General features: G+C 41.5%; 1 protein-coding gene across 25 annotated transcripts in view; it reads right to left on the bottom strand.

Annotated features, from left to right (window-relative positions):
• The window catches only part of RBFOX1 (RNA binding fox-1 homolog 1), a 1,988,870-nt gene that overhangs the window by 572,978 nt on the left and 1,392,043 nt on the right, over positions 1-23,849 (bottom strand). For 21 of the 25 annotated variants that reach the window (XM_070566832.1, XM_070566855.1, XM_070566844.1 and 18 more), the window contains one exon: positions 2,266-2,307. The exons of the other annotated variants lie outside the window; for them this stretch is intronic. In XM_070566832.1, coding sequence (XP_070422933.1) covers positions 2,266-2,307 — 42 coding nt within the window. The remainder of the gene's footprint in view (positions 1-2,265; positions 2,308-23,849) is intronic. 25 annotated transcript variants of the gene reach the window in all.

Below are 23,849 nucleotides of genomic sequence, written 5' to 3' on the forward strand. Positions count from 1 at the left end.
TGGGACAGCCCATAATAATATTGGGCGCCTCCCGAAAGGGAACTGGGTACCTAAGAGTTGAATGGGAAGGGAAACCTTCACTGTGTTCTGTTGGGTAGCATTTAAATTTTGAACCACATAAATGCATATCCCATTGATTTAAATGTGTTGTCTATTGATTCAACACATAAATGAGTTTAAAATGTAAAAGCAACAACTACAACAGCAATAATAAGCAAGACACCAGTTCATAATGTTAGAGATGGTCTCATATGCAGCTATTGGAGCCACACTTTGGACTAAACTATATGACCCATTATATCAAATGACCGCATGAATTTATTTAACAGGGTGGGGAGGGCTCCATTCTTGTTCCTAAACCACACCCTTGTTGACAATGTCCTCATCCATGTGAAATAATGAACCTCTCAAACTGCACACGAGCACTTTGTTACCTCCTGCGTCCTTAATTTGCTAGGCGGCTCTCATTTGCAATAGAGATTATTTGCCATAGATTTGCAATATTATCTTCATTCTGAAGAATTTCTCAGGGACTCCTGCAGACAAAAGCATGCATTCCTTTTTATCCAGCTCTGACCTAGTTCTGGCCATCATCCCCACCCAAACAGGAAGAGAAATCTGGAGTTGCAATACATTATTTACTAGGATGAACCAGTAACTCAGACTGCAGGGGAAAAGCAATAAGAGAGCTCAGGAAAGCTTAAAACATCTTGAAGGCTGTTTCATGAAGGAGTCACAACTAATGTAGACACAGGTACTTAGGATTGAAGTGGGTAGAGATGAGAGGTTAATAGAGAGAGCCACGCCGGGATACCACATAAAATAAATATGCATAGAAGAAAAAGAAAACCTCAATTCACTTTCTCAGTTCCAGGCAACTGGATTCTGTTGTTTGTTTTACACAAGGATTTAACAAACCTGATGCCAAAAGCAATTGTAAAATGGAAATAACTCTACAAATCTTTGTCATCTCAAGACCGGCATGAAGAAAACGCTCTGAAAAGTTACAAGGCAGTGTATAAGTGGCAGTAGACTGCCTTAATAAATTATTCTGATTTATTAGACCCCTTTGAGCACAATGGTCCCCCAACCCCAAACCTCACTGCTGTGATTTTTTGTTTTTCTTTCTTTCTTTTTTTTTTTTTTTTGAGGAAGATTAGCCCTGAGCTAACATCTGCCACCAATCCTCCTCTTTTTGCTGAGGAAGACTGGCCATGTGCTAACATCCATGCCCATCTTCCTTTACTTTATATGTGGGATGCCTGCCACAGCATGGCTTGCCAAGTGGTACCATGTCCACACTGGGGATCTGAACCGGTGAACCCCGGGCTGCCGAAGCAGAACATGCAAACTTAACCGCTGTGCCACTGGGCTGGCCCTTTACTGCTGTGATTTTAAAAGCAGAAGATTCCTCTAGTTTTTATCATAATGTGGAAACATGATTATAAGGCACATTGTCCTGTAAAAATTGTCAACTTTCATCAGTGACATTAAAGATAGGCCAGTTATGACTTCAAACTCATCCGTCCAAATCATGAACAAATCAAAAAAAATACAAATGAGGTGGAGACAATGCTGATATTTCTTAAAATACCATACTCATGCCAAGAAGGAGATCAACCATGACACCATGAAAGCAGAACAATGCCACCAAGCTCCATTTATAAGCAAACTGTTCTCTCTTGATCAAGGGGACACTTTTTACATCTAAAGAACTTGAAGGTTGAGAGTTTCATTTTAAAGAAGGTAAATAGCGTATGAGGTTTAAATTCTTTTCCAATGTACACAAATGCCACTAAAACTAAAAAGTCTATGGAGGACTTAAATTCTCCTAGAAAATGCCCTTGACATATTAGTGGCTCACCCACCCCAGTTAACAGCAAGAGAGCATTTTGCCACTCAGCAAACAGCCTGGTATTCACATTAAGAAGGCAGCAAGATATCCTTTTGACCTTTGTTATTACTTAGACCTCGTGTTGTACATAAAAAGAGTACAACGATGTCAAACAAATTCCAGAAGAGAAGTATTTATTGCTGAATCTAAATCAAAAAATCCATATCTACTATAATGGCACTTCAAAAGAAGATATACTGTATTTACCAGCTCAATCAATACTAAATTAGCTGGGATAAATATTTTCAACCCTACCAGTCTTAGGATGAAGCCCGCTATTTAGAACCTTGTGTCTTGGGAGAGACAAGGAAATTTTTGCTTATCACACAGAAATGAAAACCAGGAAGCATTTTACAAGCAGCTGCACCTACCCTTAGCTGCTCTCTTTCACAATTCATCTGTTGTCTTGAAACCTACAAAGAAAAGAAAAAGAGGGGGAAAATCAGAAGTTTCTGCATAAAAATAACATGAAAGAAAACGGGAAGTTACTTCTAATCACTTGGTTCAAAGCAGACACAGAATTAATTAATTGTATTTTTGTATTTAATTTTCATTTAGGTCTAAAGAGCCTAAGCTTCACTTGGAGTTTCAACTGTGTGAGGTAGAAACACAACTAGGATGAGCCACAGTCTTGAAGGGATGAGGAGAGACGTGCAGTAGAGGGCGCAGGAGGCAAGATCTGTCCAGGGTGAAGGTTGCCACTTTGGCATGAAAATCCCTCTTGCCCTGCCTAACAGGTGCAGGCGTTCTTTCCCAAAGGCCCACTCAAGATGGTTGCGGATGGGCACTGGACATCACACAGTGTCTCCTCTGATGTTAAGGGCCAATAGTGTCACCTGCATGCCTTGGCAAATGGGTTACATCTTTGTGGTCCACTTCTAACCACATGGGAGTAAGTCCCCATAGGACTGTGTTAGGGACAATTCTGAGGTCAATGTTTATATCAGAGAAAGAAATGCTGATCAATGTGTGATATCTGCCATAAGCTCAAGTATCCTTGGCCTACCAAAATGTGCTTCTTAAAATCAAGGAAGCTTCTTTGGAGTGACCATAAAATTTATTTTCCAGGCAGGAAAAATATCTGTGAGTTAAAGAAGTGGGTGGGGTGGTATTAAAGATTATGGCAGGAACAGCAGATGTGAAGTGGGGCTGACATGGCAAACTAGGACATAGGGACATTCTACCTCTACAGGGACCGGCTGAGTCGACCTTCAACTCAAACAGCTAAGCTGAGATAAAATCTAAGCCTGCATTCACAATTTATTCTGCGTATTTCCAGTATTTTTTTAACCAATGGAGCAACCCCTGACAGTATATTGCAAGTTTTTGAAACTTTTGCTAAAGGATAAGAAGATTTAAGAACTGACTTTTGATGTATATTTTATGTATTTTGTATTGAAAGTTTCTTTTTACTTTCTCTAAAACAAAAACAAAACAGGAATCTTTATTTTGGATATGCCGGAGCCCAAAATCTATAAATCGCTGCTTTGCTAGGCCTTTTAATCCAGAAATATCACCTCTTAAGAACAGCTCTTAAGAAAATAAGTGGAGATACGCACAAATGTTTATTTACATGTCAATTAGCTTCAGCATTATTTATGAAAGAAAAATATTGTAAATATTATGATGTGTAATGGGAAAATTAAAAATAAATTACAGTACACTGGTATGATAGCACAACATGCAATATTTAGAATCATCGTCTCGAAAAACAGAGATATGGGAAATGCCCAACAGCCACCATTTAGTTTTTAAGAGAAGAAGCTACAGAAGTGCACCAATGTTATGATTCCCATTTTGCGTTAAAAATAAAGTGAAACAGATCGTTAAAGAAAAGGAAGAAAGATAAAAGAAAGGAAAGAGGAAATGACTAGGAGGAAATATTCCAAAATATTAAAAAGGAAATGGGTACAATGCTGTAAAAATACAAAAAAAAAAAAAAGCCCACAACAACATACACACAATATTATACACTTGAAATAGGTGACTGTATGATGTGTAAATTATATCTCTTCAAACAGTTATAAAATGAAGTGGGGCAATTCCATAGAGACAGAAAGTGGGGTGGTGGTTGCCAGGGGATTTGGGGAAGAGAAATGGAGAGTGACCCCTTCACGGGTTTAGATTTTCCATTTGGGGTGATGAAAAGGTTCTCAAACAAGATAGCAATGGCTGCACAAAATTTTGAATGTATTTAATGCCCATAAATTGTTCACTTTGAAGTGGCTAAAATGGTAAGTTTTATTTTATGTGTATTTTCCCACAATGAAACAAATGAAGTGGGTGACATGGTTCTGGTTCTGGGTAAGATGGAGTAAGCACACTTCCTCCTGTCTCCCCCACTCAGTGCAACTATAAAATCTGTATAGAATGCATGAAGCAACTCTTTGAGGTCTCTGAAGAGTAAATAGTAGCAGGTGGAGTGGGGAAGAAGACCAGAATACAAAGTATTAACGGACAAGTGCAGTGTTCCCCTCCTTCCACTCACCAGCATCCCCTTGCATGGATTCAAGGCAGCCTAGAGCCCAGAACTAAGCATCCACATACAGAGAGGGAGAGATGCCCAACATTCTGAGGGAGGGAACCCTCTTCTATGATCTGAGAAGCCGTGGTCCCAGAAGGTAGGGCAAACCCTTGTTGATTTTTCTCCCTCTGTCCTCTTGCCACTTGGCCCCAAATGCAGGCTCAGTAGCAGAAGCACATGAACAGAGTAAAAATGCACCAGCTTTCTGGCTGAAGGACAAAAACATAGAGCCCTAGGAAACCAAAAATATCTTGAGGATCCTGGAAAGGAAACAGTTTGGGAAAATGACCCCATGTGGTACTTTTATGAACTCCGCACTCACCCTTGAGCCTCATGTGTGTGCATGTGACCCTAAATGGATACCATAGACTTTGAGAACTGACTGGATAGACCACTGCTCAGGTCTCAGACTGTCCACTGGGATGTGCGTATATGGGACAGATCCAACTATTAATGCAAAAGCTTTGACAAGAAGAACTGATATTGGAAACAAAATCTACAGAATGAAGCTAGGAACTTTCTGCCTGCATCCAACTGGATTGATTGCCTGCTAAAACAAATATAACAACTTTCACAGGACTTAAACAAGACCCACAGTCTCATAAGATAATATTCAACATACCCAGGAATACAACCAAAATTACTCAGCACACAAAGAAACAGGAAAATTTAAACTGACAGGGGAAAAGACAGTCACAGACACCAGCACTGAGATGAGACAGATGCTGAAATTATCAAATGAAGATTTTAAGCAGCTATTACAAAAATGCTCCAAGAAGTAAGGGAAAACAGAGTTAAAACAAATGAAAAAATACAGTGTTGGCAAAGAAATAGAAGATATAGAGAAGAACCAAATGGAAATTTTGAACTGTAAAAATAATAACCTAAATTTTAAAAATAAACTTACTAAATGAGTTCAAATGGAGAATGAAGATTTTAAAAAAAGAAGAAACTCAGAGACTTGTAGAATAATAGCAAAAGATATAACATTTATGTCACTGAAATTCTAGAATGAAGATGGAGTTCGCTGCAAAAAAATTATTTGAAGAAATAGCAGCTGAAAACTCCCCACATTTGGCAAACAACATAAACCCACAAATTCAAGAAGCTCAGCAAACCCTAAAGAGGTAAACCCAAAGAAATTCACATACAGATGTAATCAAATTACTGAAACCGGAAAAAAAACTTTTAAACTTTGAAAATAGCCAGAAACAAATGATGCAATATTTGCAAGGGAGTAGTAATTCAAATAACTGTATATTTCTCATTTAAACAAACAAAAAACAAAAACCAGGGAGGCCAGAAGAAGGTGGCACATGATTCTTTAAGCGCTGAAAGAAAAGGAGTGTCAATCCAGAATTCTAAATCCAATGAAAATGTCCTTTAGAAATGAAGGTGAAATATTAAGGAAACTAAGAAAATTGATTGCCAACAGACCTGCTCTAAAAGAATTGCTACAGGAAGTTCTCCAGACAAAGGTAATATAATACCAGAAGGAAACTTGGAACACTAAGACTTTAGGGCGAGCAAAAGAAATGGTGAATATATGAGTAAATATAAATATAATAGACTAGTCTACTCCTCTTGAGTTCTTTCAAATACATTTAATGAACGTAAGCAAAAAAAAAAAAATCACAAAATTGTCTGACAAGGTTTTCAATGTATGACTATGCAAGACAGAAGATAAACGCAATAGAAAGAGAGGAGGATGAGGCATATATATGGCAATAAAGTTTCTACCTTCCAACGGAAATGGTAAAATATTGATTCTGTGTACACTGAGAGAAGTTAAGTGTGTGTATTGCAATCCCTAGGCTAACCACCTTAAAAAAATTACAAAAAGTGATATACCCAAAAATACATGATGTTAGAATAATAGGAGGTCTGTATGCAGAAAAAAATGCATATATACTTTGACCTAAACCTCACGCTTTATTCAAAATGGACCACCTATCTAAATATGAAACACAAAACTAAATGGGAGATGCAATTAAAGAGTGACGGCAATTACTTTTTTCTTAATGTTTTTCTGTAGTTTTCAAATTATCCTTTATGTCATGGAGGGCATTTATAATCAGAAAATATTTTAATATCGGTGCCTTGCAGAAATATAGGAGGTGTTTTTAAAAATGTTATTGTAATAGGGATAGCTTTCATTTTCATTAATTAAATAAAATGCTTTATCTAATAATAAGATTAATGATTTTTTATAAAGGGTGGTTCTGAGACCTATTTCAACATTTTTTTTTTAAGATTTTATTTTTTTCCTTTTTCTCCCCAAAGCCCCCTGGTACATAGTTGTATATTTTACTTGTGAGTCCCTCTAGATGTGGCATGTGGGATGCTGCCTCAGTATGGCCTGATGAGCAGTGCCATGTCCGCGCCCAGGATTCGAACCAACGAAACACTGGGCCACCTGCAGAGGAGCGCACGAACTCAACCACGGGGCCAGCCCCAATAAGATTAACGTTTTTAACATCCATCTTCAAAAATCACAAGGGATTGTCAGACTCACGGAAGCACAATGATAGCATTGAAAGAAACAAGAAGCCTACTGATCTAAACAATTTGAAGTGAAACCATCTTATAACGTTCCTAATACAAAGTATATCAAATGCAAAATTCAACAGTAGCCATGAAAATAGCTATGTTGTCTTCCCAATGAAGCTGATTAAGGAAAATGCGATTTGATGATGATAAAAAAGGACATTTTGAGTAATCTCTGTAGTGGGTTTTGTGGGAGGTTTTGTTTTGAATTTTTTATTATTTGTTGAAATTTTCTCGCACATCACCCTGCAGTGTTTTGCCCATATTCTAAGAAAAATATCCTACTTTTCCTCTGGGGCCATGTTCCTGTCCAATCCCATAAGTTTTTTTGTGAATTGGATGTCATCACCACCACACTCTACCTGCTGTCTAATAAAGTCTACATCTGCCATTACGTCTTTGATTGGACATCAACTCACTAATGGCCACATCTTGGAAATAGGGTGGCTGACAACTTTTTCTTCTTCAACTAGGGATCAAGTGCAAAGAGCCAGTTATTTCAAGATAGCCAAGTACCCTCAGGAGTTTGTGTTTCTTTTGCAGCTGTGTCTATCACACAACACTCCAAACAGGGTGTCATGCTGCTCTGAAGGCTCACTAAGTTATTGCTAGACCTAATGAGGCTCTTAAAATTTTTCCCCATAACCATTATGGGAGAGGTTCAGAGGAAAACAGGCACCTGTAACTCTTTATCTTCTGCTCTGAAGCAAGACCCGTCCGGTGTACTCTTTAAAAGTCAGCCTTGAAAAATGTCTTAAATGTACACTTTGCTAAATGTCATTTCATTTGGAAACTAACATGTGATATACTTTTTCTTCTCCCACGGCAGTAATGCACTAAACTAATATATTTTATAGCCTAAATGAAAAAAGGGAAAGTGGGAGGTCTGGTGCTGCCCCTTTAAGATGCTTCCAGAGAATCTCGATAGGGCTGCCAAGTAAGCACTTATGAAAGGTTAGCAATTGAAGCAATAAACTTCAGCATGAGACCCTTTGCTCTCCTGGTGAACAGGATGTTTAATAGCAGGGATTCGTCTTTCTCAGACTCAGCCTTTTTCATCTTCTCCTGACTTGAGCTCTCTCTTCTCAGTTCTTCCTGCTTTATCCTGACCCTATTGTCAGTCTCATTTTCCCTCTCACACATCAGACTGGATATGCAAGGACAAAGACTGAGTCTTACTGAGGTTTTTTTCTTATTTTTGAGACTAGGACAATGTCTGGAATGAATTTATTTGTCCATCAATTCATTCTTCCAGGTTTTCAACAACAAATATATATATCAAGCAGCTTCTGTATGTCAGACACTGTTCAAGGCACTGGGGATACAACAGTAAAGAAGACTTCTGGAGCTCATTGTCTAAGTGGGGAAAAAGATGAGTAAATTGATAGTTACAATACAAAGACCATTTGCTACCGTGAAAGTATAAGATGTGCTGACAGCACACAGGAGGAATATCGACTTTGTCTTAGAGAGTTGAAAAGATTGATAGTGTTTTTTGTTAGATTGTTTTGTTTTTTAGAAAGTATATCCAGATAAATAATGAAAAAAAATTATTTCAAGGAGAGGGGGGAATGTGTGAAAATCCCAGCAAGATTATGGAAGTGAAAGTAATTCAATATGGCGGAGGAGTCAAGTGCGAGAGGAAACTGGTGACAGATTAACTTGAATTGGGAACAGCAGGCATCAAAAGAAATAAGAAGACACACAATAAATAAATGGATAAATAGATATTCATGTTTTCTTGTTTGTAATAATATAATGTTGGAAACTCCAGTTTTCAGGACATTTATGAATTATTCAGAAGAAAATTACCAAAGAAGTCTAGCAACATAGAACTCAATAAATCAAATCAATTGGTAGTGGTGTACGTTGCACAACTTCTCTGTTTTCAGAATCATAAATTCTTCTGAAAACAAGATGTCATTCTCCTATAAACTCATGCCACAAAGCACATAAGGTGAGTGCAACAGTTTGCCCAATCCTCAATGCATTTCAGGATTATTATATAATTTAGCAGCCATACTCTGAGTACCACTATCTGATTAGCACTGTGCTCATAGAAGGGGCTGCAGATATAGATGATACATAATACATTTCCTAAAAAAAAGTTCAGAGAGGGGAAGAAAAATGAGTAAGATGAAGATTGTAATGCAGGGTCATATGTGTGATAGAAAGGGAAAACGTAAGATACCACAGGCACCCAAAGGAGAGGCGCTAACCCAGTCTGTTGTGTGGGGAAAATAGGGGAGGGAGGTATCAGTCAAGTGTTTCAGGAAACGGAGCCCTTGATCTGACCCTTACTGTGTGCATAAGAGTCAGGTGGGCTGACCCACCCAAGGATCCAGGAAGATGATATTGCCAACAGCACAGTCAAAGTTAGGACAGAGTAAGGGAGAACACTGGATTTGGGTTGGGGAGCAAGGGGAAATATATTAATATTGCAAAACCTTTATGTTTTGCTCATTTTAAACTATGCTGCCAGCAAAATAATTATTTCAATCACTTTTTTAGTGATTTAAATTTTACATTAACAATGGTTAAAATTTGTCAGATGTTTACATTGGCCAGAAAATGTGCTACACACTTTTTAGGGAGACCTCAGTTAATGCCCACCACTTCATCAGTAGGCAGTATTCTTAGCTCTGTTTTACAGATGGGGAAACTGAGGCACAGAGAGGCTGAACGACTTCCTGAAGTCACAAAGCTTGGAAGTATTGGAGTGCGAACTGCCATCCAAACTCTTGACTCAAGTCCCTCTCTGAATCACTGTAGTACACAGCTCCCAATGTCGAAGAAATCAGCCAAAACCGCAGATACCCACATTTTTAACCCACTCCCAGTCTGCACCTCGTTTGTCCTTTGCGGGTGCTCTTTTGCTGCTCTGTCCTGACATGATACTGTTTCCAGGTTTGTGATTCTCTCCAACAAATCATGTAATGATTGTGTTGTCTGGCTCCATAAATATATAGATCTGCACACTTTGCTTTTGGCAGTTTAGACTGGGTTGGGACTGAAATAATTTCTGTCAAATTAGATTTCTCTGATAACAACCCATTGGGTGCTTTTGCAGGCCCAGTGTTCTCCCCAGTGAAGACTGGATGCTCAGGAATCAGACTGCCTGAGTCCAATCATGGTGTATCATTTATGAAACAACTGGCCACATTGTGTAATCTCTTTGCTCTCAATTTCCCCATCCGTATAATGGTGATAACATGGTACCTACCTAGTGTCTAATTTTGTTGTGAGCACAAAAGAAGATAATCCATGTAACATAATAAGCAAAGCATGTGGGACATGTAAATAATTCAAAAAATACTAGAAATTGCTATAAAACTTAATGTGAGAGCCAGAGAGGTTTTCAGAAGGTGCACTAAAGCAAATGATTCGGGTTTAAATCCTGGCTTTGCTCCCCATAGGCCGTGTGAGTTTGGCTGAAGTGATGACACATTTGGAGTCTCAGATTCCTTTTCTTAAAAAAAAAATGTGAAGGCAATAGCTGCCTTGAAATTTTGGAAGGTTTGATGTTATCCTTTTGAGATGGATGGATAAGTAGGCACTCCTAAACCCTGTGGATGAGAGTGCAAATTGGTACCACCAGTTAGAAGGCAGTTGGCAGCCGCCACAACATAGAATGTACAATTCCTTTCATTCAACAGTTCCTCTGCTGGGAGCCTCTTTTTTTGTTCGTTTGCTTTTTAATTATTTTATTGAGGTTATATTGGCTTGTAACATTGTCTAAATTTCAGGCGCACATTATTATATTTCAGCTCTCATACACTGCTGGTGGGAATGCAAACTGGTACAGGCACTATGGAAAACAGTATGGAGACTTCTCAAAAAATTAAAAATAGAAATACCATGTGATCCAGCTATTTGACTACTGGAAATTTAGCCAAAGAATATGAAAACACTAATTCAAAAAGATTTATGCACCCCTATGTTCATTGCAGCATTATTCACAATAGCCAAGGTTTGGAAGCAGCCCAAGTGCCCAGCAATAGACAAATAGATAAAGAAGATGTGGTATATATACACAATGGAATACTACTCAGCCATAAAAAAGGCAAAATTGTGCCACTTGGGACAACATGGATGGACCTTGAGGATGTTATGCTAAGGAGACACTTTAACAGAATGCAAGGACAAATGGGGAAGGAAAGACAGTGCTTCTCCTAGCACAGACCTGGAACTTGGAAGAATATCCATGTCTGTCAGTACTAAAATGGTTAAATACATCGTGGTTCATCTATAACAAGGGTGGGGAAATGTTTTCTATAAAAAGCCAAATAGAAAATATTTTTGCCTTAGGGGGCCACAGGGTCTCTCTTTCTGCTACAGCTACTCAACCCTGCCATTGTGGCCAGAAAGCCTCCATAAACAATGTGTGAACAAATAGCTGTGGCCGTGTTTCAATAAAACCTTATAGAAACAAGTGATGGGTTGGGTTTAGCTTGTGGCCATAATTTGCCAACCTTTGATCTATACTATGGGATACTATGAATTCATTAGAAATGTACTGATATGGAAGGGTGTCCATGATACAATGAATAAAACAAAGCAAGTTGAACCAATTTTTAAAATATGATCCAAATTTTGTTGAAAAACCTGTCCAGATACATACATAGATATATCCACTTATATATAGGAAAAGTCTGGAATGATGAAAACCAAACTGCAAACAAAAACACAAAATTTATGTCCTGGGAATGAGACTAATAATGAGGACGAGGGAGCCTTGAGGCTGCTTCTCATTTTTGATCTTGAGTTCCATTATATGATTTCAACTTCTTGCAATGATCATGCACTGCTTTTGTAAATTCAAATGGACAGCAGTCATAATAATGCAACTTAAAAAGCTGTGTTATTGGGTTATTGTAGTGCTTAAATGAGAAACTGTATGTAGAGCATCAGACCCAAGCCTGGCCTGGCACATAGTAGGTGCTTAATTAATGGCAGCTATAAATGTGGTTATACTAAAGCCCATTGCTTCTTCCAAATGTATCCTACAATGAAGTGTCTCTTCTGATTCCAAGGAAACAGGATAGTTTATGTCAGCTAAGCACATGTAGATGCCATCACTTGTTGTGGCTGTTGTTTCTTTTCGGTATAAGAGAGGAAAAAAAACGTGTGTGAAAGTAGAAAGTGCTCAGGATTCAGGAACGGAAGTGAGCCACAATCAGTTGAAAAAAATGAAATCAAAAAGTCACAACAATGAGTCAAGTCAGCCACGATTAATTAACTCGATTCTGGCTCATGTTGTGTATATGAAGAAAATGCATTTGAGAAAACTACTTGGGGAACCCACTCACCTCGCCCCCGACAATTTCATTTTAACCTTGAGGAGAACCAGAATCTCCTACTTAAATCTTGTCTGATTTGGTAAAGGTGCCAGCTTTGGAGGAGAGACGTTGGGGGCAGGGGACAGGAGGAAAGAGCTTGGCAAGACTAAGTACCAGTTGGAAAAAAAAATAATGGGTTTGCTGTTAAATGTAAACTTGAACAGATAAACCCAAAGAATGAAAGCTCTAACATATTTAACGGATGACTAACAATGCTTGGGATAATTTGGTGAGCATGTCCTGAAATCTCAAAATAATTTAGCACTTGAATGACCTATGGTTTGGTATATGCCAGGCCCCACACAACATTTGGTGAGCGCTTCTTCTCCCGCTGCTCCTTGTAAAACCGTGTCATTTGATGACATTGGTACTTATGTCAAGAGTCACTGTTCTGGGTGTAAGTCACTGGGGAGACTCAAGTGTTGGTTCTTTGATTAAAGGGATGTCAGAGGTCAGGATGCCCGAGGAACTTGAGCAAGCCTCATATAACAGGTTTTAAAGAGCTGTTTTCTTTGGAGGAAATGCTTTGTGTGCTTGCTCTGCCATGCACCCACTTGTTAAATACCCCATCAGCAACAGAACAAGTCCCCCGGGTCTGGGACAAAGCTGTCCAGGCAGATGAATTAGACAGCCAAGCACTGAAAGAGGTAGCAGCCACAAGCAGCACCTGGCAAGGATGCCCTCCAGCCTCTCACATCCATCTGCTTCCTGCAAGGGTGCAGTCTCTTGGAGTTATTCATTTCAGGCTCGAGGCTGGTGAAAGGGCAGCCCCTGGCCAGGAAGAGGCTGGCTCCTCTGACACATGGACACACTTTTACAAGCGAAACCAGCAAATGTCTTTGCATCTGACAACTTGCAAGGTGGAGGAGAACATATTGCCTATTATTTATCCTGATAATAAACCATTACCCCAGGCACACTCTTATTCTCCAGATTTAATAAGGTATTTTGTGAAGCAAGGCAGAGGAAGGAGGGAGAAAACAATTGTGGTTATTACAAAGATGATTTCTATTTGTTTCAGATGTAGAAACTACCACCATTCCTTTCCTTCATAATCAAGGGTTATAATTAAACCCCCCCCCCAACTCCACCTCAACCCCTTGCTCAGTCCAAGAACATTCGAGTAACACCCTCCAAAATGTCCTGAGGAACCAAAAGGGCTCGGCATGCTTTCCTGAACCAATCTCCTGGGACTATCATTACCCTATAGCCAGGGAACTCTGATTACACGGCATGGGGATCTCAACTCAGATTTTCCCATCATCCCCCTCTCTACATCCAGAGGCGGGTGATTTACAGACCACTCGCATATCTCTGCTTAGATGGGATATATATTCTCAAGAGACTTTCAAGTCAAGATGTTTTAACTGGACTTTTTCTTTGTGGTTAGTCATCGCAAAGCTCTAATGATAATTTTATCAGAAGTTGATAATTTTATAATCTGCATCCCAATTAAATCGATTCAGCAGAGACACACAGGCCACGGCCTTATCTGGGCAGTCATCCTGATCATGTTAATTGAGAGACATTCGAGAGGCATCTTAAAACCAGTGGTTAAGAGGACAAGCTCTAAAAGCCAGACTTCCAAGGTTCAAATCTTAACTCTGCTACTTATTAGCTTATGGACTTGGGACAAATTCCTCACCAGGGCCTGCCTGTACACCCTAAAGGGTCATCACAAGGTTGGAACAAGTTAATATTTGCAAAGCAATTAAAAGAGCACCCGCCATACTGAAAGCAATATCTAAGTGCCTTTTCAATGCAAGAAAGCAAATTTAATCCAAAATCTATTTATCGTTGTTATTTGTTCTTTTTATAAGTTGACAATGGACCGGGCCTGCCCAGCTATGTGCTTAGCTGTTGAGTGGACAATACCACAGTGGTAGAAAACCAAGGTTTTGAAAAGTGGCTGATGCGCCTGGAAGTTTTGTGCTGCAAGATTAAAAGTTCACATCTCCAGATCGTAGAGTATGTCAACAGAAATAAATCATGTAACAACCACTGTACTACTAGAAAGAAAAAAAAATAAGCGAGGTGAACCAAGTCCCATTGGACCAATTTTCCAGACAAGGAAATAGAGACATAAGCGACTTTGCAGTCAAAGGCAGCCCAAGTGAACATCCCCAGGCTGCCTTCTGCATCTAAAGAAATCTTTACATAGCTGTAAGAGGCCTTTTCCATTCCTGATTTCTGTGACTTTACAAAATGTCATCATTTAAGAAATGGGAACAATCGTGTAGCTGGAGAAGCTTGAGGAGTATTCATTTTCTAATTTTCCAGTTCAGTTGTCTGAAAGGGTTGCCTGGGTGGTGGTTGTTATTGTTGCTGTATGAGAGTGTGTGTGTGTGTGTGTGTGTGTGTGTGTGTGTGTGTGTGTGTTCACACTCTTCCTGGAAAGCTTAATGGAGGGAGTGCTGGAAGACATATGCTTCATGAAAAATGAGCTCTTAAAACCCTCAACTTAAAGAATCTTTACTGGAAGAGTCAGGCTCACAAAAGTTCTGAAACAATGAGGAGGCGTGCATGCAAATTGCAGGCAATTTAAAAGGAAAATCTAGGTCATCTGGCTGTTTGCTTTGTCATCATCAGTATTAATTAGACACTGGAAGTAATGACTGAGCTCAGAGAGCTCTTCAGATTTAAAATAATAATAATAATAAACCAACAGAGCAGAGCTTTACCTTCGGAAAGAAAATATTTTCATAAGTAGCATTCTGAAAGAACCTGAGTGCGAAAACCTTGCAATTAAATTCTGCAAACGCACTCTGAAATAATCCCAGGGGAAGTCTTATCTGTACTTAATATTCAAATAAATATTCTTTTTGTGTGCCATGCATTCGATAGGGTGCATTTTATTTAATTTGAGTGTATAATGTAATCAGTATCATGAGGGATAATCGCAAGAAGTGGTGGAAGCGTTTAACTAGGATAAATGGGCCAGCTCCACAGTTGACCGGGCAATCATGGTGAGGAGGGAAAGGCCAAGTGCAGAATCCTGAGTATAGTCGTCCCTGGGAGTGTCCTGTAGCACCTTGATACTCAAAGGGAGGTCCACGGACCAGCTGCAGTGGCATTAGCTGGAAGCTCCTTAGAAATGCAATATCTCAGACCCCACCCCAAAGCAATGGAATCAGAATCTTTGCTTTCCAGGACCCCAAGTGATTCATATTCACATTAAATCTAGAGAAGTACTGAGCTCAGGCATCCTCACCTCCAGTTAGAGGCATGTCTGCTCTTTTGGCCCCCAATAAGGAGGTCCCTCTAATCTCTGCACTCCTGTGTCTTCACATGTCGTGGGGACCAAAAGGTGCCAGGGGACTTCTCCAGAGATTTCACTGAAGTTGAGGCCACAGGGCTCCCAGGCAGCCTCATCCACTCTTCCCTTTTACGGTCCACCTTTTTGAAGTGGCTTGGAGATGGTCATAGTCTAGCTGGAACCCAGGAAGGAGGTGGAGGAGAGGAGGAGAGGTTCAGCATCTCTCCTCCACACCCCCAGATCCCTAATGGGTTATTTCCAACCTCAGACCCCTCTCCTCCAGCACCAACTGGTCCTTCCCAGGCACAACATAGCTTTCTGCCTTCTTCATCCCATATTTACTGCCTTGCGTGTCAGGTATTCTCCTTATTATTACCCCATTTAATAGATGAGAGGACTGAGGTTTAGAGAGGCGAAATTGCATACCCTGAGTTAGGAAAAAGCAGAGTCAGGACCCACCAGAATCCAGAGCTTCCTCATCCATTGTGTGTCTCCTACCTACCCCTCAGCCATCCCATCTCATCTATACAATGGAGAGAAATCAATGTATTCATTAAATGTGTAACACAGTGTCTTCCTATTGTTCAATACCTACCCAAGCTCCATCCCAACCTCCTTTCTTTGTCTGCTTTTTTTTCTATAATTAAGTTAAGTCCTTCCATACAGAGCCATTCTGTATCTCTACGGTGGCGCTTAGCATATCACCTACTATGATCTCCTGTGCCCTCATGTTGACTTAAAGAAAATTCACATTTCCTATTGTTTTCAGGTTCCCAGGGAAGAGTTAGGGAAAGGATGGCCCCCCAACAACCCCTCAGTTCAACACAGTCCCCATGTTATCAGAACCAGCCAACTCCACTTCCCTTAGGATGCTTCTCACCAAGAGTAGGCTCACTCCTCACTCTCCCCACCCAGGAGGACAAATGGAGAGGGCAGGGACCTTTTCTCACCTTCTGAAGACAGGGACAGTGTACAATCTGTGCACAGGACGTGTTCCTGCTCTTTTTGCTGAACTGAATTCCCACCTTTACACATTACTCCTGCTGACTTATATTATCATCCCTATCAGAGTAGTTCTGCCACTAGCCAAGAAGCGCCTTCTTCCCAACAGGCAGGGGCATGCTCTCAGCCACAGCAACTGGAGACTTCTGAAGTCAGAGAAGGTTTAGTACAGGGGCTTTGCCATGTGACTGAAGACATCAAAAGCATTTTCAGATCAAGTGGACCCGAGCTGGGGTCCCTCAGAGTAGGTGAAAGGAAAATCCATCACCACCAAGAAAATGGTAGGTGAAATTCAAGGATAGACCTACGTAACAACGAGCAATTTGTTCTTTGGAATTATTAGAGAATATCATGTCTAATTCCATCAAGGACTTAGAGAGCTGGTGCCAGACTGGGTGGGAGAGGGGGATGAGAAATAACGTTCCTCTAGCAGATCTAATATTTTAACAAAAGCTGTAGATGGGTATATATTCCCAAACAGGAGCTGGCCAATTTGTAATTTGTTCATGACTGTGGGTTTTAATTTTTTCTTTAAAAAAAAAATGATTAAAAATATAGTAAAAACTATCCAATTCTAAGGGGAAAAGGAGGGGGAGGCATTGTGGTCATCCAGAAAGAACTTGCTGGCAGCCACCAGAGGACTGAAGTACATGCAAAGGAGAATCGGTTTCCTTCCTAGGACTTGAGCAAATCTAGAAGCCATGCTAACCTCAATAATGAGCGCTTAAATAATGAGGGAGCCCGTCCAGTCAACTTGGCTGAAACCTTCTTTAGCAGCCACTGGCAGGGCTGCTGGAAGAGAGGAAAGCCTCTCTAATTACACTAATGAGGAAGAGATGCAGCACAGGTCACCACGGATGAGGTGGCGGGGTTCCGTGGGTGTCAGGCAGGCGCACAGGGACTACTACAGCCAGACGGGACACAAGCCTCTGGACAGTGAGTAAAACATGAGATACTGTTTGGGAGCACAGAGAAGTACAGTATTTAAGTAATCATGATAACCAGCATTTATTAAGTACTGATTTTGGGAGATGTATTGAACTAAGGGCTTTATATGTATTATCTCATCATAATTCATCATCTTATATGCCCAATGAGGCTATTATTTTTATCCTTAGTTTGTGGCTCAGAGAGATTGAGCAACCTGCCCAAGCTGACATAGTGAGTAAGTAGAAGAGCCGGGATTTGAGGCCAGGTAGCAAGGGTTAGAGTCCATTTTCTTAACCACTAGGTCTTCCTGCCTCTCTGCATCCAAAGTTGTAGCCATGTTCTTGCAGCACAGCTGTTGGTCACTTCCTCTGCACCCACTTTGCCATCTATGGTGCTTCCTTGGCTACAGCTCTGGACAAGACCGTAGACCATGTAAGCTGCCTTCTCCTACCCCAGACAAGATAGACCAAAAGGATTCTCTTTCTGGGGGACCACTCTGCTTCATCCTCATAATCCCCTTCCTGGAGTATTTTCTTTTCCAGGATAAATATTCACATTTCCTCAATGACAAGAATTTGAGTCCTTTTCCTATCCTGATCATTTCATCTAAGATAAAGGGGAAACTCCCCTCTGAGATGTGGGGTTTAGAGTCAGACAGGGTAAGTTCAAATCCTAGAGCTGCCACTTAATCATTGGACCTTGAATATGCCCCTTAACTTTCTGCAGTGTGTTGAATAATGTTCTCCCAAATTCATGTCCACCAGGAGCCTCAGAATGTGATCTTATTTAGAACTAGGGTCTTTGCAGATGTAATTAAGGTATGGATAGAGATGAAATCATAGTAGATTAGGGTGGGCCCTGGATCCAATGAGAGTGTCCATATAGGAGAAAGAAAAAGGACACAGACACGCAGGGAAGGAGACCATGCGACAACAGTGGCAGAGATTGCCATGATGCTGCCACAAGCCAAGGATGCTGGAAGAGGCAAGGAAGCAGCCTCCCCCGGAACCTTGAGAGGAAATGTGGCCCTGAGGACACCTTGATTTCAGAACCTGGTCTCCAGAACAGTGAGAGAATAAATTTCTATTTTAAGCCATCCAGTTTGTGTTCATTTGTTGTGGCGGCCCCAGAAGACTGATACACTTCCTGTGCCTCATTTCCTCACTTGTACAATGGGCACGAAAGTCACAACCTCAATGGCCAGAAGTGCTCCACACATACCATGCCCGTAACCAAAGAGCAGCGCTCTCTATCTTTATCCAGACGTTTAGAAAAATGGTACCAGGACAGACCTGAGAACAAAGCCCACTGGAGTCACTCAATTCCAAACCACCAGGTATTATGGACCAATCTACTCATCATGACTCTTGAGCAACAATCTTTCAACAACATTACTTTTCCACGTAATTTTCTGAATAGCCATCCCATCATCTTCCACCTTGCCCCAAAGGGATCATATATGTGTCCAACAAAGGTGTCCTTGTTCACCGTCTTGCTGAAATTCACACAGTCTGTCTATCACATTTTCCAAACCTACCATTCCAATGAGAAGACATGAGTGCACTGGGTCAGAGTTATCCTAAACGAATTGATACAAATCTAGCTACCAGGCTTTCCTCTATTCAATAAACTCATAAACCACGCTTCTCACAACCTTCCGCAAACTTGAGTCCAAGACTTGTGAGATGTCAGCCTGCACTTTATAGGGCCCGCCAGCTTATTTCCATTTGTTTTGAAAATTGCAGTGATATCTGATATTGTCTCATTTCCTATCTCAAACCCCTCTGCTTTTTGCCACAAGGATATTTAATATCTTGTGTCCAAGTTATTCTGTGTTTTTTGGGATATTAGTCCCCAAAAAATACACTCATTGAGAGCTAGCTCTCTCCTATGACTGTTTGACCAGTACTGACTCTATCACCCCAACCAAAGTTTATTCCATCCTGAACTAAGAGGATCTTTCTTGACGGAACAGACAAGAATAAAAGACCTAATGAAGAGTTCCATTTCTTCTACATGATGCATCAACATTCTCCTATCAGCCCCAAACAGCCAGTCAATCCCTTTCTGGCTTTTTCTGATTAGATCTTGTTTTTAGATTTTTCTGTTTCACCTTGACATTTACTAGCAACCCTTAGTTAAGTTTATTTGGAGATTAGGCTTCCCAACAGTATGCTTACTGATGTGGTCATTTAAACTTGTAGATGAGGAAACCAAGGCTTAGATTACAAACTTTCCCACAAACATATGGCTAAAGGGTAGAGCTGGGATCCACACTCAGATCTGACAGATGCCAGCACCTTCTCTCATAAGCCTTCTGCCACGTTGCTTTCTTTGTTTATCACAAACTTTTGGATATTCCAAGTGTTCCATATTGACATCACCAAGCTCCACATTCCTATTTCATTTTCTAGGTACATCAAGTCCTATGGTACCTCACAATGAGTTCACATCTTCAAAGACACTTAAGAGCATACAAACAACCTTGCAGAGCATATTATAAATAGAAGTCACAACGACGTTTGGTTAAATTTTTTAAAAGATGGAGGCCCCTTATTGTGGTTGAACGAAGAGCTTATGATGTTTGAGCATCAGTGAGAAAAATTTCACCCCATCCACCTCTCAGCCCCTAGCTGAGGCAGAGAAGTTTTAGAGCAGCCCATTTACACCCAATCAGAGTGCGGACTCTGGGCCAATTTGATTAGAAAATGGCTTAACACACAGAGCCAGCAAATCTATTGGTGGTAGTGGGACCCATGAATCTTGGAAATGGAAAAGTCTGTCTATCCTTCTTCAAATCTGTAAGCCAATTATTATACCGAGTCTTGACTTCCAATATTTCGGCAGGCTTCTGGGCAGTGAAACTGTGCCAAGCCACAGGCGAATGAGAACCCATGTTTCTCAGGGCTGCGAACACCGTTTCTGTGCTGGAGATTAAACAAAGGTTATTTTCTTTCTTTCTCTCTCTTTTTCTCTGTTTCTTTCCTTCTTTCCTTCCTTTCCTCCTTCTTTCCCTCCTTCCTTCCATTCTTTTTGCGCTTCGACACCAAAAAATGCAGTCTGTATGTTTCAGAGATGAAAAGAAAGGAAATCTATCCGATGTCCTGGAGAAATCAAATAATTTTCGTATGCTTCTTCCACGGGGAAACCTTCTTTTCCATGACTTTTGAAAGCTGAATTCTAAAAGGTGGGCTTCACGGATTAAATTCTGTGCATGTTTGTTCCCCGTACGGGTTTATCTAAGTACCTCAGCCTTGGTCAGAGGAGAATCAGCCTCAGGATCAGAGGATGAAGGACAGAGCAGAGATTTAAGCAAAAACTCTGGGGCCAGACTGCTCGGGTTTGAATCCTGACTCTGCCACCTACTAGTTGCCTGCCCTTGGGCAAGTTACTTAACCAGCCTGCACTTCAGCAACCCCATCTGAGAAAAAGGGACTATTAATGGTGTCTAACTTATAGAGTTTATATTAAGCATATATGAGTTTCTATCTAAAAAGCACTTTGAGCTGTTCCTGGCACAAAGACAGTATTATATAAAGCTTGTTAAATGCAATAGATGTAATTAACTCATCCAGAGAGATGATTCATCCTCTCTATTCATTTCCTCGTTTATTAATTGAACAAATATGCATGAGGATCCACTGTGTGTTAGAGAGTTAGATAAGACACTGCTCCTGCCTTCAGGAAACTCTCCATCTTTTAAGAAAGACAGATTGTTTCCAGCATTCTAAGGTATAGAAGATAAGGTTTAGGAGGAGTTGGGGAAGCAGTGCCCAGCAACCATCAGACTTTCTCAGCAAGCATCTTGCTGTCCTGAGAGAACAGGAGTGTGTGGGCTGTGGCTGTAGGTCAGCCAGGTCAGCGAGACGCTTGGCCCTGCTCCCTCCAAGGGGACAGTCGGCTCAGACCCCAGGGCAGATGATACCTGCTGCAGAGAAAGCCCAGCCGCTGACCCGGCTGGCCCCGGTATCACCAGGCAGAGCACATGCCATTCTGTGCAAATTCTTCCCTTGCAACGAGAAGACACAGCACACAGATTTTAATGTCTGGAATAGCAGGCGCCACAGGTAAACTTTTTCTAAACCTGATTTAAAGGTGGCACAGTGGCCTCTGGCAACAGGAAGGTGGAGCCTGAGGATGGAGGGGCAAGCAGAGAGTTGGTAGGCACACCGGGCCACTCCAGCTGAGAGGCACAGGGAGAGGATTTCTGTGTGATGGGTCAGCCTGCCCTTGCCCAGAGGATCAGGACTTTCCTTCCTCCGTGCACCTCTATGCAGAAATGCCGCAGCTGCAAGGAGAGGGAGAGAAGCTATGTCAGTGCTGCTGTGAGATGCGTGTGTGTGTGTGTGTGTGTGTGTGTGTGTGTATGAGAGAGAGAGAGAGAGAGAAAGAGAAAGAGAGAGAAGAGGAGAGGTATGTGGGGGGGGGTGGTGTGGGCAAGAGGAAAGAACAGGAAAAGAGAGTCCAAATATTCAGAAATACAAGTGCTGCCCTAAACTGTCCTTTATTCAATTAATTCCACAGTTTTGAAAAGTAAATCAAATTCCTTTGCAAAACCATTTTGTCATGGGCACACAAATTAAATTATTAATTAAAACACGTTAAACATGGCCTGGCAGCAATGAACAGATCTCGGAGTCAAGAGGGAGAAACATCAGCCTTACAAATGCTGGCTTTTGCCTCCCCAGAAAGGAGGGTCTTAATATTCCTTAAAGGGATCCCCAGAAGTTGGGTTTTAGGGAGACCCAACACAGAGAGAGGGCATCTTGCTGACACTTCCACCCCGAGCAAGCACCCAGTCTGCACAGAGCGGGCCCTTCTCTTTGCTCCTTCCACAGCTTGGTCCAGGGTGGGATCCAAGACCCAGCGTGCCCAGCCTGCTGGTGCCTGCGCCAGCTCATCCGAGACCTGGCTCTCTCTCCCAAGCAAGGCTGGGGCTCCCCACAGGGGTCCCAGTGGTCCCAGGGGTCCAGAGGTCCATGCAGTGCAGGACGCACCCAGAGCTCCTTTTTCAAACAGCTCCTGGTTGCGGGCCTCTGCGGCGGCTCCAGTTTGAATCCCTACAGCGCCATCTGCTGGCCAACTCCTCTCAGTACGGAGGAGCCCCTGGACACTAGTGGCTCCCGCCCAGCTGGGACGTCCAAGAGGCAGAGATGAGGCCCTGACGCCAAACACTCCCCAGGACCTTCGAGGAGGAGGAGGAGGCGGCGCCATCATCTATCCAAGATCTCCCCAACGCATGTCGCTTCTCCCAGGCTGCGAGACTGGGAGGGAGGTGGATGCAAATCGAACGCCCTGGGATCTGGTTCCATCTCTGCAGCTCGCTCACTGTGTGGCCTCTCTGAATATCCTGTCCCCTCTCTGGGTCGTAGCGTCCTCTTCTATAAAGTGAGGAGGTGGACAAGGGGATTTCCAAGGGCCCTCTCAGCTTTGGCTTTCTGTGACTTGGAGCCAGTATGAAAACCATCTTGGCTAAAAACCAGCAGGGTCCAGAGAGAATTGCGGAGGGCGGCCCTGAACTCAATCTCCAATCCACTCCTAAAAGGCTGAACAACATGGGAGGGACTGGGTGCGTGGAATTTGTGCCCGAGGCTGCTTTGCTCATATCTTAGTGCTGGGAAGGAACAGGAGGCCTTCATGAAAATCAAGCAAAGATGGCGGCAGAAGAATGGACACCCCCAGTTACCCCTTGAAATCAGTCTCCTGCCTGTCTTGATGTTACAGGATAGGGAAGCACCTCTAACATCTACAGGAGTTTTTGCACCAGGGCCTACCCTATAATTATTGCCTATTATTAATAAAAAGAAAGAGAGAGAAGTTATGGATTATAAATTCATGGTAGATTATGTTTTAATGTTCCCCAAACAGAATAATAATTGCTAAAACTGCTCTGGGTATCAAGCTTCATTGCACTGAACTGCACTCCAAGAATTATTATTTTTAAAAATCACTTATGGTACCAGGTTGGCACAATGTCACAAAGCTGGGCCCTGCACAGCAGTCTCTGTCGGAATCCCCATGCCCCCATGTGTTAATGTCCGGGGCAGGATCTGAGCGCCAATGCTGTAAATTAAGGTGAATTTTGTAAATGCTTCATTAATATTTATTAAATGATTATTAGATGCTCTTACAATCTTTAATAAGATATTATAAAGCATGTCATTAAAATGCATTAGGAGCACATTCTTAGCAAGCCACGCCATAGCCCGCTGTTAGGAAATGCCTGGTTTTATGATTCTCTTCCTAAAGCCTTTTCCAAGATACGATAATCATGAGGATGTAGAAACTTAAGTGGCTGCCTGATCAAAGCATCCCCTGGGATGGTGGCGGAAAGCACTCCCCTGGGCTTCAGAAGCA

This window comes from Equus przewalskii, chromosome 12 (assembly GCF_037783145.1).
Source record: "Equus przewalskii isolate Varuska chromosome 12, EquPr2, whole genome shotgun sequence".
NCBI lineage: Eukaryota > Metazoa > Chordata > Mammalia > Perissodactyla > Equidae > Equus > Equus przewalskii.